Genomic DNA, 18,244 nt, shown 5'->3' on the forward strand with positions numbered 1-18,244 from the left:
GGGGGGAGAACTACTATAAGAAAAAAAGGGGTTTCTGGGGGTATGGTAGAGGAGGAGGGGGACAAAAGGGAGCTAATGTCAAGGAGTTCAAGAAAAAAGAAAATGTTTTGAAACTGATTGTGGTAGCACTTGTACAATACAGCTTGATTGAACTATGGAATGTTGTGATATTTTTAAGATCTACCAATAAAATGATTGAAAAACAACAACAAAATCTTGGCATGAACAAAATTTGAGTTAACATAAAAATACAGTACTATTTTGCATTACAAGGATCAAATTTAGTAGCTGTGTTGTTCAGATGAAATTACCCCAGGTTATCCATTTGCAGAATACATATTTGTGATTAGAGAGTAAAACAAGGTCAAACCAGTTCAGCCATAGTCATCAGAGCAAAACTGGAACATAGCAGAATTGTAAAAATATTGGTGAACCAGAATGATAAACAAAACTGAAAAAAAATTAGTGTGAGCTCTGATTGGAACGCAGAAGTGCTCTTCCCCCCAAAAAAAACAAACAAACAAAAAAAAAACGGGATAAAAGCTCTGCTGGGCAAAGCTTTTCATAGTACATCTTTTCCCCAGTAGGCAAGCATCTACCAACACACTCTGAGTGAGTGCACCCAGTGGCATCCCATGGGAAGATTCTCTCCAGTCACAGTGAATTTTTTCGTAAAAGCAGTCTCACTCAAACCTCGGTTTTTGTGATGGTCGATTTAAGAGAACAATGTGCAGCTGTGAAATTTTGTTTCCTGCTTAGGAAAAATGCCAAAGAAACTGTTGTAATGTTGAACAAAGTTTACAAGGACAGTGCTTTGGGAAAAACTAAAGTGTACAGTAGCTTTCTCATTTCAAAAAAGGTAAAATGCCAATCGATGACAAACCTCGTTCTAGATGTCTGTCAAAATGTCAACAAAATTCATGCACTTGTGCTCAAGGACTGAAGATGGACCACTGTAGAGATGGGGAAGTTATCTGAACTATCTTGGAGCTCCGTTCAGCGAATTTTAATGGAAGATTTGGGAATGACCTGCAAAAAGAGTGTTGACTGGAAACATGCCATGTTTGAAAGAACAGCTCTGAAGTGACCCAGACTTTCCCAAGGTCATGACTGGTGATGGAATATGGGGCTATTCTTACGACCCTGAAAGCAAACTTCAGTCAAGCCAGTGGAAGATGCCATTGTCACCTCGTCCAAAACAAGCTTGTTAAGTAAAATCAAAGACAACGCTCATTTGTCTTTTTTTTTTTTATGTGAGGGGTATAGTGTATTTGGAGTCCATTCCATTCCACCAGGTCAGACTGTTAATCAAGCTTTCTTTCTATTTAGAGGATCTGTAAAGATTGCCTAACAGTGTATGACAAAAAGACCTGATTTGTGGCAGAGAGGGACTGGTTTTGCCACCACGACAATGCACCTGCTCACACATCCATCTCAGTGTGCCCAGTTTGGGGCAAAACCCAGCATGCCTCTTTTGCCCCACGCACCTTATTCACCTGACCTCGCTCTGTGAAACTTCTTGTTTCCTCAAACAAACAGGGACATGAAAGGACACTGATTTGACAACAAAGAAGAGATGAACAAAAAAACGAGGGAGGTGCTGTCCACCATCCAAACAGATGAGCTTGAAAATGTTTCCAAGGATGGAATTGCAGACTTGACAAAGTGTAATGGGGAGTACTTTGAAGGTGATAAGGTTGTTTTGTAAAAAAATTTAAATACACAGCTTTGAAAAAAAATTCCTGTTTGTTTTTTGTTTTTTTGGGGGGGTACCACTCATATCATCCAGCGCTGCTTTTGTGCTAAACTGGCAGAGGGAACTATTGCAACAGAGACTACAATGCCCATAGAATCTAGAGTATTTACTCCCGGGGATTGTTTGTTTTTTGGCTCTCAGTTTCATTTTTGGGGGAATTTTTTAAAATCATTTTATTAGGGCTCATACAACTCTTCTCACAATCTATACACACATCAGTTGTGTAAAGCACATTTGTACATTTATTGCCCTCGTCATTCTCAAAACAGTTGCTCTCCACTTAAGCCCCTGGCATCAGCTCATTTTTCCCCTCCCTCCCTGCTTTCCCCTCCCTTATGAACCCTTGATAATTTATAAATTATTATTTTGTCATATCTTACACTGTCTGACGTCTCCCTTCACCCACTTCTCAGTTGTCCATCCCCCAGGGAGAAGCTTATATGTAGATCCTTGTAATCGGTTCCCCCTTTCCAACAGCCCTCCCTGCACCCTCCCAGTATCACCACTCTCACCACTGGTCCTGAAGGGATCATCCGCCCTGGAATCCCTGTGTTTCCAGTTCCTATCTGTACCAATGTACATCCTCTGGTCTAGTCAGATTTGTAAGGTAGAATTGGGATCATGATAGTGGGGGAAGGAGGCATGTAGGAACTGGAGGAAAGTTGTATGTTTCATCATTGCTACACTACACCCTGACTGGCTCCTCTCCTCCCTGTGACCCTTCCATTAGGAGATGTCCAATTGCCCACAGATGGGTTTTGGATCTCCACTCCAAACTCCCCCTCATTCACAATGATATGATTTTTTGCTCTGATGATGCCTGAAACCTGATCCCTTCAACACCTCATGATCACACAGGCTTGTGTGCTTCTTCCACGTGGGCTTTGTTGCTTCTGAACTAGATGGACGCTTGTTTACCTTCAAGCTTTTAAGACCCCAAACGCTGTATCTTTTGATAGCCAGGCACCATCAGCTTTCTTCACATTTGCTTATGCACCTGCTTTGTCTCCAGCAATTGTGATGGGAAGGTGAGCATCATGGAATGCCAGTTTAATAGAACAAAGTATTCTTTCATTGAGCGACTACTTGAGTGGAGGCCCAATGTCCATCTGCTACCTTACTACTAAACCTATACATATATGCACATAGATCTATTTCCACATCCTCAGATATAAATATATTTACATATGTACATGCCTTTATTTAGACCTCTATAAGTGCCCTTTGCCTCCTAGCTCTTTCCTCTATTTCCTTTGACATTCCTCTTGTCCCACTATCATGCTCAGCCTTTATTTGGGTTTCAGTAATTCCTATTGGTTACATTGCCCTTAGTCACACCCTACCAGGCCTCCTATACCCTCAACACTGATTTGGATCACTTGTTGTTTCCTTGTCCCTGGGTTTGTTAACACCACTTCCTTTCCCCCCACCTTCCCCTCTCCCGTGTCCCTGCAGAACTTTTGGTCCCATTGTTTTCTCCTCCAGACTGTTCATCCAGCCTATCTTATTCAGACAGACCTGCAGAGATAATAACATGCACAAAAACAAGACAGATCAAAATAAAGCAACAAACTAAAACAAAACAAGCCAATGACAAAAAACAAAACAAAACAGAACACAAGAAGAAGAAAGAAAAGCTTGTAGTTAGTTCAAGGACTGTTTGCTGACCTTTAGGAGTGTTTTCCAGTCGAGTCTGTTGGGGCGCCAAGCCGTAACCCCAAAGTCTATTTTTGGTTGTCCCTGGGGACTTCGTTGCTCTTTTCCCCTTGCTGTTCTGCTGCACGCCCTTAGTGTTTTGCCTTGGTGTGGTGGGATCAGATCGGGCACAATTCCTACACTGTGTCTCCAGTGTTGTCCCCTGTAGGGCTATGGGTCAGTGGAGGGATGTCATGTCTCATAGTGGGGCCGGGCATGTGGTCTTCTCTGTGGATTGGCTGCTCTGAGGGGGAATATCGTCCTCAAGGCTTGGTGGGCCAGGATGTGCTCCACTCTTTCTTCCAACCCCTTCATTTGCTCCCATGTGCTCTGATCAGACATGTCCCTCTCCCTAAGCTGCAGCTTCAGTGCTGTCCTCTGAAATAAATTCTTCTGGGGGAAAAGGCAGGCGTCCACGTAATTGGGATTGGGGACGACCCCTCAGACCTCTCCACTGGTTCCCTACTCCATGCTGGCATGTTGCATTCACATCTTGGAGCACTGGGTTGAAATCTGGTCCCTCCTTACTCCTGGGGTTTTTACACAATGGTTACCAATGTTTGGTGTGGAATAAGGCAGTTTGGGACCCAACCTCTAGAACTTGTTAAATACAGTGCCCATAGGTTCACATATATGGCAGTGCCCTGGCTACAAGTTACCATTGGATTTTTGCAAAATTTCACTTTTCAGGGCACTTTTATAACTTGTTTGTGGTAGTTAGATGGTTTTATATCAACTAGACAATTCTGGCTAGGGCTGGAGTCAGATCTGTCAATCACATTATAACCTAAGGGTGTCTCCTTGGGATGTGGCCTTCTCAAGGAGGACTCTGGGACCCTTCTCCCCCCTCTCCCCTTTCACCCCCTGCTTGTTGTTACTGATGCACTGACCTGAGAGTTGCTGGAGCCCTGCCATGTTTTCACCGACCTTGGATCCACATGACTCTGCACCCGCCACCCTGTGATTTTCCTGCATTCTACAACATCGAACGTGACTTATGAACTAGTAACTTATGGACTTGAGTTTGCCTGGGCTAGGATGCTTTCTTGCTATCTAATGACTTCTTTATATAAAGCTCTTTCTTACACATATATGAGAGTTGTCACTTGATTTGTTTCTCTGATTAGTCAACCCAGCCTAATGTATGGTTCTTCCCACTTCTCTCAACACAGAACCAGATCTCAATATGTAACCCAAGACTTGCTGAAATATAGATTTTGTCACTTTCATTAAGGTTTTTGATAATCCCTGAAGGTCAACAGGAACATCTAAGCCAGTTCTCTCTCAGGTCCCAACACTACCCTGTTTGAAAGGCTCTTACTGTCTGTTCCCCCAGTAGTTTGGGTCTTGACCTTGCTGCATCTTTCAGGGTTTCCACCCTACACCTCCTTTGTCAAGGCAGATGCCTCTTTCCACCACCACTTCAGTAAGCCCAGGGGGCCCCTTCGACCTCTGCTAGAAAACCCACTTCCAATGTTTCTGCCATGGCTTGCTGATAGTAGTAGATGCCATATTTAAATATATACATTTATATATATACATATATGTATATATATACATATATGTATATATATGGCTGGGAAACAGTGCTATATTTCCCAAAGTAGAAAGTTTCCAGGGCATTGTCCCAAGACTGGGTGGAATCCATCAGTAGTGCAGGCAAACAGTCCTGGGAACAGAATGACTCATTTGAGTCATTCTTGGGACAGTCATATATATACAACAGGGCAAGAATGGTAGAGCCAGCAGATAAGGCCTCTTAGCAATATAAAATTGCTTAGTCAGCTTGTGAGAAATGTTTGAGAGGGCATTTATAGGCCTGCTGTTAGACTGCCTACATGATAAAGGCAGTCTAAATAATCGGAGTCATCGGCCCTGTGAACGTTAATTTTGGACCCACCCTCCGGCCCCATCATTATAAGTGCCTCTCATGAGCTCTAGACTATCTTTCTGCTGGTACTTCAGTGTCACACCTCTGCTATCTTGGTACTAGTACACAGAGGAGCTGGAATTCAGTTCTCTAAGGATATAATCAGAAGGCCAAGACCAGGAGGAAACAGCAGCCACCACAAACACAGACCCAGTCTGGGCTAACAAGAAAGAATGCTAGTTGGAGTCCTTGCTGCTGTCATCTAGTTACATCCTTTGCCAAGAGTCCATGGTAACCAGAAATTCTGAGCTGTGCAATAGTTATTATGCATAAGATCCACCCAAAAACTAGATACTGGGGTCATTGACAAGAAGTTCAGAAGAGCTGACATCATGTGTGTGGTTGTGAAACCATCTCTGGAAGTCCAAGAGATGGGGTGAAAAGGCCAGTAGGAAGTTTAGCCCAGGCACTGACAGCGGATGGGAGGGTGTGACCACTCATCTTCTGAGATAGGTAGAACCTGGCATCCTGAGAGTTGAAGAGACAACAATGCCTAGTGCGTCTCAAACTTCTACTGTTGAAGGCCAGCCACATCCAGACACATAATCCTGAGAATCTTTTACTTCACCCAGTTCTCCTAATCTCATTTTGAGTCGAACCCTATCAGCAAATGAAGGTCTGAAACATTTACTCCATCCACATCATTATGATCCACTCTACTTTGAAGAGGCGGCTCTTTCTTGGTTGAATTTTGAGTGCCGTCTAGCCCAAAGGGCTCACCTTCCAGCACTCTATCTGACAACGGTCCACTGCTATGCACAGATTTATTTGTGGCTAACCCCTCAGCCATGGAAAACAATTTCATTCTTCTCAAAATGAGAATAGCTGCAAACATCCATTGCTCACTGGAACATGAAATGCATAAAGTGTGAATCTAGAAAAATTAGAAGTCATCAAAAATGAAATGGAATCCTCGAAAATCAATACCCTAGGCATTATTAAACCAAAACTGGCAGGTTGGCTATTCTGAATCAGACAAACATATGGTTTACTATACTGGAAATGATAAACTCAAGAGGAATGTCATCACATTCATCATCAAAAAAGAACAATTTGAGATGTATCTTGAAATATAATGCTGTTTGTGATCGGAAAAGATTTATATGCCTACAAGAAATTTAATTAGTGTAACTATTATTAAAATATATGCACCAACCACTAAAGCTAGTAAGAAAGAAATTAAAGAATTCTACCAACTTATTCCATCTGAAATGGATCATATATGTAATCAAGATGTACTCACAAGTATTGGCAACTGAAATGCAAAGATTAGAAACAAGTAGGGACAGTAGTTGGCAAACATGACCATAGTGATAGAAATGAAGCTTAAAACTGTATGATAGAATTTTGCAAGACCAACAGCTTCATTGTAAATACCTTTTTAGAACAACATAAATGGTGACTATGCATGTGGACCTCACAAAAAAAAAAAAAAAAGAATCGAACTGAATACATTTGCAGGAAGAGATGAAGAAGAAGCTCATTGTAAGAAGCCAAAATGACCCCAGGGGCCAGCTGTGGACACAGACCATCAATTACCCATATGTAAATTCAATCTAAAGTTGAACTTCTTCCTTCAGCACCATTGGTCCTTGTTCAGATGCTCCTGAATGGCAGAATGTCAACTTGTTCTTCTGGTACAGTGACTCTGTATTCTTTCCATCTCCTCTGGAGACTTTCTGCAGCAATCATTCCATATTTTGCCCATAGAATCTTCCATTATTGCAACTTGAGGCTTGAATTTTTAAATTTTTTTTTCAGTTCTTTCAGTTTAAGATATGCTGAACATGTTTTTCTTTTTTGGTTTTCTAACTCTAGATCTTTGCATAATATTTTTACTTTGTCTTTTTGATCTGCCCTTAAAATTTTTCTATTCAGCTCTTTGACTTCATCATTTCTTCCATATGCCTTAGCCACTCTATGATCAAGAGCAAGTTTCAGAGTCTCTTTGACATCCACTTTGATCTGTTCTTCCGTTCCTGTCTTTTTAGTGACCTTTGGCTCTCTTCATTGATGATGTTCGTTATGTCATCCCATAGCTCATCGGGTCATCTATCACTAGTGCTCAGGGCAGCAAATTTGTTCTTAAGATTCAGGTGGGTTATCCTCAAGCTCATATTCTGGCTCTCATGGACTTGGTTTAATTGTCTTCCTCGTCAATCTGAACTTACATATGCGCAAGTGTGAATACTTATCACATATGGAATCCCCAACATAGCTTTATTTTATCGAGGACACCATCCCATGAAAATGCACAATTATGACTCTTGTATCAGCAAAACATCTTCTTTGAAACATTAGCTCTTTCAGCATTGTGATGTAATATGTAATCAATCCACATCTTTGTCCCTCAAGCTGCTCCTTCGTAAAAACTCTGAGTACAATTTTCTGCCCTCCTGGTTTGTATTTTCAGAAAAAGTCCAAATGACTCGGATTTACACTAGGAATGTTCTACAAACTTCTGCAGAATACCAAAAAATGGGGTGACTTAGCAACTACTCAGTTAAATGAAATCAATTTTCTTTCCTTTTGTACATTATTCCAAAGAATCCAAAAGACCAATGTATTGGAGTAGATAGCCAATTCTGATGATCATTTTGGATGAAAACTTTTGAAGTCTATTTTAAACCTATTTGCAAAATCATTTTCATAGAATCAAATCAACTAATCAAATGTGCAATCTGGATTAGACTTTAGATCCAAATTTGTGGGAAAAGGAAGAGCTAAAAAGGATATAACTGAGATAAATGGCAAAATAAGAACAAGATCTGTTGGTAAGTCCATAAAATTGTATCAGTGTGAATGTCTTGATTTTGATCACTGTGCTGTTGGCATAGTCCCCAGAGAAAGACACCACGGTTGGTAGAGAGGCAGTGAGACACAGGAAGGGCCTCAAGGACATGGATGGACACCGTGGCTGCAACAATGGCCGAGAGCACAGGAACCATTGTGAGAATGGCGCGGGACCAGGTAGTGTTTCCTTCTGTTGTGCAGCGTCCTTATAGGTTGGAACCGACTCAAGGGCACCCAACAACACCAACACTGTTGGTGCAGATGAGACTGTCCTCCCTCCCTCTCAGGAAATACACAATTTGAAAAAATGCTGGAGACTTTTTGCCTGCAACTTCTTCTCAAATAGATCTGAACACAATATGGAACATATACTTATCAAAAGAAAATGATGGCGGAAATGTGATACAAGTTTGGACTCTGAGTACATGGCAGGGGAGTTATTTGTACTATTCAATCTTTTCTGGAAGTCAGAAGTAATTTCAAAATAAAAACTTACCAAAAATGTTTAAAGCTCATTTTAATAGTCAGTCAAGGTGATCCTATACTCTAAAACAAGGCCAAATGAAATGATATAATAAATTGTTTATCTCGGTTAATTTTATTATATTAGCCTGGTATTATTAACCACAAAAATACGATTTGAGTGTTCTTTCATTATAAAAATCATCTCCTCACGCTTAAAGATCAGATATCTTAATATCCATTAACAATATAAGACACCAAATACTATAAAAATTAGAGTACAAGTCATGAATCACGCATAGAAGAGTTTGTCATACCTTGAACTGCTGTTGATCTCTACCCAGCCCAGTTTCCATGACACATGAAGCAAAAGTCCACCAATTAACGTCTGCCACCTGCAACAAGCACCGTTGTGAGTTTGAGTGGAGTGCTCTGTGCTCCAACACTGCAAAGCCCCAGTGGGTGTGCTGACCGACACGAGCATATACATTCAATCCCGTTTAAAACTCCTCTCTCTCTCCTAATTATGACCCCATTCTCCATCTCTCTCCTTAGAAGTCTTTACTGTCCTCCTGACTCGATTTGTTCTACTGAGTGTTGGTACTGATGTTCTCTTCTTACTCTAGACTTTTCCTGAATACTCTTACCCAAAGTCACTGCTTTTCCCACTGCTGGACGGATAATTCCCAAATTCCTGTGCTCACCCTGATATCCCACAAGCTCCCCATTTTAACATAGCTAAAACATTCACTTGAACTTCCCCCCTCCCCATCCTGATCACCCACCTAAGATCCTTAGTCACTCTGATGACAAATGTGACAATGGGGTTTTTTAAAAACTTGGGAGCATCCATCTAAAGTGCAACTATTGGTCTCTCCCCACACAGCGCAAAGAAGAGGAAGAAAATCAGAGACGCAGAGAAATAATTAGGCTAAAGGACTAAAGGACCATGTGAACCTCAGTCTCTACAACCCAGAGACCAAAAGAACTAGATGGTACAGGGCTACAATTAGCACCCTCTCTGAAAGAGATTGCACTAGAAGATCCTAGCTAGAGTAAGGGGAAAATGTGAAGCAAAACTCAAAATCGTAAAAAAGACAGAGTTCACCCACTGAATAGAGACTGACAGATCCCCTGAAACTATGACCCTTGGCCCTTTCAGGCCTGGTTTGAAACCACCCCTGTGCCTCAGATGTTAGCAAAACAATAGGCAGATATATGAGAACAAAAAACAAATCTAGGTGGGGGACCGAAAACAATCTATCTTGAAGGAAATACTGCCAAACTGTCCCTTAGAACCAAAGATGGTGAAACTTCGTCTCAGTACTTCGGGGACATGGTAGCAGCAGCGACCACTCCCAGGGAAAGGACACCATGCTCGGTAAAGCAGAAGATCAGCCAAAAACGGAAGACCTTCAATGAGATGTCTTACCACTTACCACAGAGGCTGCAACAATGGGCTTAAACATAATAACAACTACAAGGACGGTATAAGACGGGGCGGTGTTTCATTCTGCTGTACCAAGAAAGAGGCACTATGATGGGTCCCTAGCAACAACAACAACGATGCTGGCTGGACATTTCCTACAAATGTGTGCAAAAAACATAAGCAATACTCACCCTTGGAATAATGTAGGGTAAGTAAATTTCAAGACAGACAGGACATACTGAAAAAGAAATACGAAATTAATTGACATTTCAAATAATAAAAGACTAGGAAGACTAAATAATCAAAAAGATTCTTGTTGAAGAACGATATAAATGCGCTCTCAAGTTTAAACAAACAACACCCTGCTAGTTGCCACGGAGTCGATTCCAACTCAGGGTGACCTCGTGTGTGTGTGTGTGTGTGTGTGTGTGTGTGTGTGTGTGTGTATGCAGACCTACTTCACCGGGTTTTCAACAGCTGTGCTCTTCCAAAACAGATCGCCAGGCTTCTCTTCCAGAACCCCTGTGGATGGGTTCAAACTGCCAACAGGTCACCTAGTAATTGAGCAGTTAGCCATTGATGCCAGTTGGAGATTTCTACAAAGGGCTTTATCCCTACCCCCACACCCCAAAAGAAATCACTCACTGAGCTGTGGTGGCGCTGGGCTTATGCAATGGCTGCAATCCACAAGGCCAGTGCTTTGAAACCACCAGCGCTCCATGGAAGAAAGAACTCCTGTAAAGAGTTAGTCTCAGACACTCACAGGGGCAGTTCCACCCTGTCCCATAGTGTCACTATGAGTCAGCATTGACTGGGAGGCTGCTTCCTCAGTCACCAGAGCCTGATAGCTTTGGCTGAGGGATGGAGGAGGACACCAGGAACATACAGAAGCGCAAAGCTGGGTCTGATGTTGTAGATGCCCAAACGCTCAGCATCTTCCCAGGCCCCAGAAATGTCTGCACAGAACTGCACTACTTTCCCAGAAAACCGAACCAGCCCCTGGAAGCAATCTGTCTCACTGATAAGAGCGAGGGCCACTGTTATCTATCATCCAATTTATCCTTTAGTTCGCTTTTTCCATTCCGAGGATTTTTTCCCTAAGCAATCCAACCTGGTTGCCTTAACATTGTTGCTATTATTTTGGCATCTTAAGGATTTTCTTTTTTAACCATCTAAGGCCAACCTGTATTTCTATTTTGTCTTCTGACCAAACTCAAAGCACTTCATAAGGGGTGGCTACGTGTGTTAAAATCTTCTGCGTATCTTTTTCCATTTTCTTTACTATTGAACACTTTAAAAAATATTTAAACTCTAAAAGCATTAGATCCTTTCAAGCAAAGACTATCCTGACCCTTAACATGATTTAGGACACAATGTAATGGACTGGCATTGGACAAGTTCACATGCATCTCCCCGCAGAGGACCACCTCCACAGCTTTTCCGTTGTGTGAGTTCCCGGATGCCATGGGTGTGGTGAACTGCCTGTGTGCCACTGTCTACCTGTCCAGACATGGGCTTTCATTCTTCTCTGGGGGATGCAGAGAAGTAGGTGAAGGGAGATGTTGGACAGGGCAAAATATAACAAAATAATTTATAAATTATCAAGGGTTCATGAGGGAGTGGGGAACGGGGAGGGAAAAGAAACATGAGCTGATGCCGGGGCTTAGGTGGAGAGCAAATGTTTTGAGAATGATGAGGGTAATAAATGTATAAATGTGCTTTACACAATTGATGTATGTATGGATTGTGATAAGAGTTGTATGAGCCCCTAATAAAATGATTAAAAATAGAGTAAATACACAACAGCTACAAATACCAGACCACAAATGCAAATGCATATTCAGAGGGAGCATAAATGTCTGTGAACTAAATGCAATATGCCTTATGTGAACTATATGCCTGCTGAGGTTTTGCTTAGACACACATCTGTTTGTTTATGATCAATACCTTGGCTTGTGGGCTTTCAAAAAAGATGCATTATCTTGCCCCTTCAGAAGATTATATGGAAATTTAAAAAGAGGTAATACATTATCAATATATCCATCACGTTAGCCAAATGAGAACAGTTACATGAAAGAGACAGCACTTCACAAATTCACATATTCCAGAGCTGGTGGCAAAAGATCAAGATTCTACTTTCTTTTAGTTTAGCTAACTGTCCGGTGAGGAAAAAAACAAATCTGTTCAAAGAGAATTACTGTCTCATGCAACGAGCAAAAGACTGTCTGATTGTCTTTCTTCCCTCCCTCTCTCTCGTCTTTTATTCCAGAGTAACTACCACATGACTGCCATGCATACTCATGACCAATAAATTTAGGCACAGGTCCAGGAGCAGGGAACACACAGCCTGCAGACGACCCAACCAAACTCACTGCCCTTGAGTCAATGCTGACTCATAGTGACCCTATAGGTCAGGGTTTGTGGGTTTCCAAGACTATAACTCTTTATGGGCATAGAAAGACCCGCACTTGGCCATATAAGGCCAGAGAACTCATCGATACTAGCTAACATGACATGCATCACCAAAGAGAGGCAGTTCTAGCCATCACATTAGGGTGAGTTAATTCAGTGTTTCACCATGTATAACGGCCAAATTTTTAAGTTGATATTTGTGTATGGCCCATGAGTGCTGTAAGAAGTATCCAAATGGCTCTTGGAAGGGAAAAAAATGATGTTAGAAGTATCCAAATGGCCCTTGGGAGACAAAAAGGTTCCCTATCCCCATCCAACCTCGTGGCAAGCATTATTTTCAGTACTCCTCACCAAGACCCTTTGAAAGGGCCTTTTATCCCATTTTAAAGATTAAGAAACTTGGATTTACACAAATTAAGGTACCACAGCCAAGTAGGTGGATCTAGGGTGCCAAGTCATCACTGCTTCCCAGCAAGGCTGTACCAACCAATCTTCAAAGGCCATCACCAGAAGTAACATCAACTAGAGGGGAGGCTCAGGAGCTTCCTCTGAATAGAATGAGGACTGTCACTATCTCTAAAGCAGAACATGCAAGAAAGGACTGTTAACAGCTCTTTCCAAGAGCAAGAGGAGTTGGGGGAAAAGGGGTGAGCGGCAGTATCCCAGGAGGTGGTTTGGGTAGTATTAACACTGGCTTCAAAGTCCAGGACAGGAGACAATGGTTCACCTAGGTCCACTGGTCTTGGCATTTCCCAGTATGGTACTAGATCCAAGACCAACTTCCCTCTCCTAACAAGGTAAAACCATCACCAACTCTGATTTGTCCAACCTTTCTGCCTCCACACAAAAGAGTTTTGTAACATTATTTTCCATTTAAAATTTAATTTGCATTTTAAAGCTAATCCCACTAAACATTCTGAAATATACTGGGAGTGCTTGGGGTGCAGTCCTGTTAAGATAAATTCTGGGAATTAGTGGTGTGGGGGAGATAAGAGTAATCTCTATTTTCAGGCGTCTGGAACCTTGAGGGGGTCTGGAGTAGGGGGTGTGTCTAGAAAAGCAAGCGGGATGTGTTCTGATTTCTTCCCTTCAGTCCTCTTCCTTCGCAAAGGGACTGGAACCAATTGTTTTCTTCCATTTAGCAGTAGTTCACCCAAATACTAAGACACACCGCTATCAATCGAGTCCGTTTCGACCCACAGCGAAAAGTTCACCGAAATTCGCCAAAGCTCCAGTTCCCCAGGGGATGTACAAGGTGCTTCTAAAACTGGGACACCAACCAAAAAATCTGATACCCAGAGCTCCGAGCTCGGTCACTATCAGGAAGAGATAGACCGCCGGCGGCTGCATCTGTCCACGTCCGTGGGACGCGCATCCCCCACGAGCCGCGGCCTCCCGCGCCCGCCCCCTCACCTTGTTCGTGAGGTAAGAAGCGAGGTAGCAGGCACAGAAAGCGGGGCCGGCCAGGGACCTCCTCAAACACATCTGTGCCCTGGAGACCCCTTCTCGGGGAGAAGAGCGCCCACCCACTACCGCCCAGCTGAAACCGGATCTCCGCTGGAGGCGCCAGCGCGCCGGCGACCACGTGGCTTTTACCTTGACCAATCGGAGCCGGGGTTGCCCCGGGCGCCAGCCTCCTTAAAGGAGCCGCGCCCCCCAGAGCCAGCCTCCTTAAAGGAGCCGCGCCCCCAGAGCCAGCCTCCTTAAAGGAGCCGCGCCCCCAGAGCCAGCCTCCTTAAAGGAGCCGCGCCCCCAGAGCCAGCCTCCTTAAAGGAGCCGCGCCCCCAGAGCCAGCGCACTCGCGGCGATTGGGCAGGCGCCCACCCTACACCTGGGCACGCTGGGAGAGGCGAGCGGGCTTGCAGTCACGCCTCCTGTAGTGCAAAGCCCCACTGCTGTCGGGGTGATCCCGACGGATAGTGACCCAGTCTAGACTTTCTGATGCTATAAAATCAATCTTTACGGGAGCAAATGGCTTCTCTCTCCCCTTCTCCCCCACCGCCGCTAAGAAGCTGGTGTTTTTGAAGCCAGAGCTTTGCAACTTAGCAGTCCAAATCCACCCGAACTTTGAAAGTGTGACCAAGAAAGAGGAAGGAAAGCCAACTCCAAAATAATTCAAAATATCTAATTGTTAACCCGAAGAAAAACGTTAATGGTTATCTCTATAGGGTGAGACCAAAATTACCCAACCAACCGATATCCATTCCCATCGTCTAAATAGCGCTGCGATTAAGTCTTTACCGCGGGTTTGATTTCTGTAGAATAAATTCCCAACAAGGGGATTGCAAGATCACAAAGTAAATGCAGTTTTTCAATCAGTACCTCCCGATTACGGCCCACTTCCCTTTACTTGCTGCCTCTGGAAATGCTACGGGAACATGCAAAGTCCAGCAGTCAGCAAAGCCTCTGGAGTAGAACTTCTCCTGTAAGAACGAACCCATGGCCCTCCAAGTGACTCCAGTCCTCAGCAATTCTACAGGCAGAGTAGGACTGCCTCGATGGTGTCCCCAAGGCTATATGCTTCACAGAAGCAGATTCTTTCCATGGCAGAGGGGCTAGTGGGTTGGAATTACTGACCATCTTGGGCAGGGTAGAATTGCCCCCTGTGGGTTACTGAAGCTGTGTAGGGGTTACATGTTAGGCTGCTAACCAAAAGGTCTGTAGTTCAAAACCAACAACCACTCCATGGCAGAAAGACACGGCTTTCTACTCCCGGAAACAGTGACAGTCTTGGAAACTCAAAAGGCAGTTCTACCTTGTCCTGCAGGTCACTGAGTCGGAATTGACTAGACAGCACTGAGGTTTTTGTTCTGTCTGAACCCTTAGTGGGAGCAGAAAGCCTTGCCTTTCTTCACAGTTTACCTTGAGGTTAGCAACGCAACTCAAATTACTAGGACTCCTGGACCTTCTGTTAGGGACCATTGAGCCACCAGTGCTTCTGAGAGACTTCTTCCAAAACCCCATTCCTGTCAAGTCGATTTTAACTCATAACAACCCTACAGGGCAGAATAGAACTGCCCCACAGGCTTTGCAAGGCTGTAGTCTTTGTGGAAGCAGACTACCCTATCTTTTTCCTGGCAAAGTTTCAAACTGCCAGCTTTTCTGTTAGCTGCAAAATGCTTAACCACTGCACCACCTGGGTGCCTCATTTCCCCCCTGCAGAACTCTTCAATAGCTGTTACAGCAAATAACCCTTGAACTCTTTTCCCCATTGAGGTCCGCATTGAAAATGATAGTTCATGCTCTTGTGAAGGCTGGGCACTGCTTGGAGCCCAAGTTGAACCCGAAGTGCCATCCCTGTGGGTTAGGAGACACATCTGAAAAATTTCCCAGTCATGAAGGAGTTCTAAGTTGAAGCCTGGTTGTGTGTGTCCTCTCCCCAGCCACATAACTGTTCTTGGAGAGCAACATTCCTTAGTGATTCGCTCAGTGCCTTGTAAAGACTAAAAAAAAACAAAAGCCACTGTCATCCAGTGGACTCCTACTCCTAGTGTCTCTATAAGACAGCGTGGAACTGCCCCTTTGTGTTTCCAAGACTAAATCTGTACTGGCGCAGACAGCCTCATCTGTCTGCTGTGAAGCAGCTGGTGGGTTTGAACTGATCTTGTGGTTAGCAGCCCAACTTGTAACCCCCAGGACTCCTTGTATATACGAAGTGCACAATATATACCAGGGGGCTTCAAAAAGTTCATGAGGGAAATTGAATTAATGGAATCTGATGAATGAATGAATGATTTCTCAGTGTTGTGCAAGTCACCTGTATCAGGTTACATAACACTTCCATCACTTCACCTAACAAAATCTTGTACACTGGAAGCAGTCACTCCCCATCCCCATCTGCCCTCAGCCCCTAACAATTACCAAACTACCACCCATCTAGCTAGCCACTTTTTGTGTCTCTGTGGATTTGCCCACTCTGGATGATTCATGCGGATCCCTGGTGGTACAGTAGTTATACACTAGGCTGCTAACCGCAAAGGTTGACAGTTTGAACCCACCAGCTGCTCCAAGGAAGAAAGATGAGGCAGTCTTCTTCCATAAGGATTCACAGCCTTGGAAACCCTGTAGAGCAGTTCTACTTTGTCAGAATTGACTCAACAACAATAGATATGTTTTATATAAATGTAAGCACAGGATCAATCGATGACCTTTGTGTCTGGCTTCTTTCACTTAGCAGTGTGTTCCAGTTCTTCCTTGTCCTCGTGGCATACATACATGTATCAGAGCTTCCTTTCGTTTAATAGCTGGACGAGAGACCACTGTAGAGACAGATCACATTTTGTGTATCCATTGTGTGTCGTTTTCAGCTTTGGGCTACTGTGAACCATGCAGCAAACCAGGGACTGACTCCCCAGTGAGCAAGTGAAGCGGGGGCTCTGTTGCTGTTATTAGCTGCCATGGAGTCAGTTCCGACTCACAGCGACGCTGTGTACCACTGCACAATCCACCGCCATCCTCACAATTGCTCCTAGGCTTGATCAGTTGTGGCTCCTGTGTCAGTCCTTCTCCATGCGGGCCTTTCTCGTTTTTTGCTGCTCTTCCACTAAGCATGATGTCCTCGTGGGTCGGTCTCTCCTGACAACATGACCAAAGAGAGTAAAATGAAGTCTTGCCATCCTTGCCCCTCAGGAGCATTCTGGCCTTACTTCTTTCAAGTAAGTTTGTCCACGGTACATTCAATATTTTCCCACAGCACCACAGTTCAAATGCATCAATAATTCTTTGGTCTTCCTTATTCGGTGTTGAGCTTTCACATGCATATGGGGCAATTGAGGACCAACTTAAAGTACGTAAGCATTATGGATAACATTGGGAAGAATGGGAATTCCAGAATACTTAATTGTGCTCATGTGGAACCTGTATATTGACCAAGAAATAATTGTTTAAACAGGACAAGAGGATACTGCATAGCTTTATACCAGGAAAGGGGTGTGTTAGGATTGTATGATTTCACCATGTTTATTTAATATGTATCCTGAACAAATATTCTAAGGAGCTGAACTATGAGGAAGAATGCAGCAATCTGCATTTACAATGTGCAATATGCAGTTGACACACTTAGCTCACGGAAAGCCAAGAAGACTAGAAGCACTTCAGTATAAAGTACACCGTAACATAAAGAAAACAGAAATCCTTACATCTGGACCAAGCAGCAGCATCAGGATCAACAGAGGAAAGATCGAAGTTGTTGAGGATTTCATTTCCCTTGAATCCACAATGAATGAATGTCCACGAAAGCAGCAGTCAAGAAATAAAAAAATTTGTATTGGGAAATATGCAAATGACCGCGTTACAGCATTAGACAGCAAACCTGTTCATTCTGGGCACGAAGGTGCACCTGAGCCAAGCTGTGGTATTTTCAGTAGTTTGTAAGCATGTGAAAGCTGAACAGTGAATTAAGGGAGACTTGAATCATGGCGCCTGCAAACATTGTTGACTAAACCATGGACTGTCAGAACAAATCTGTGTTGAAAGGAGAACAACCAAAATGTTTCCAAGAATCAAGAAGGGAATGCACTTTGGTTATGTCATCAGGAAGGACCAGTTCCTGAAGCAGGAAATCATGGTTGGTAGAAGAGTCAGCAAAAACAGAGAAAAACACTCAGTGAGCTGGATTGACGCAGTGGCTAACACAGTGAACTCAAATCTAACAAGTATGAGGATGGCACAGTACCAGGCAGTGTTTTGTTCTGCTGTGCCCGATAACAACAACACTTAAGTAAGCTACTACATAATACACAATAAGCACTCAGTAAATAGTAACTAT

General features: G+C 43.4%; 1 protein-coding gene across 1 annotated transcript in view; it reads right to left on the reverse strand.

Moving 5' to 3' along the window:
* Positions 1-13,962, reverse strand: part of TMEM241 (transmembrane protein 241) — a 153,705-nt gene extending 139,743 nt beyond the window's left edge. The window contains exons 1-3 of the mRNA XM_045296217.1: positions 13,891-13,962; positions 10,257-10,303; positions 8,954-9,031 (exon numbers count right to left, since the gene is read on the reverse strand). Of these exons, the coding sequence (XP_045152152.1) occupies positions 8,954-9,031; positions 10,257-10,303; positions 13,891-13,962 (197 nt within the window). The remainder of the gene's footprint in view (positions 1-8,953; positions 9,032-10,256; positions 10,304-13,890) is intronic.
* Positions 13,963-18,244: the final 4,282 nt, after the last annotated feature.

The sequence above is a fragment of the Echinops telfairi genome, unplaced genomic scaffold (genome assembly GCF_000313985.2).
Source record: "Echinops telfairi isolate 266 unplaced genomic scaffold, ASM31398v2 ScPeMD7_7400;HRSCAF=8409, whole genome shotgun sequence".
Lineage (NCBI taxonomy): Eukaryota > Metazoa > Chordata > Mammalia > Afrosoricida > Tenrecidae > Echinops > Echinops telfairi.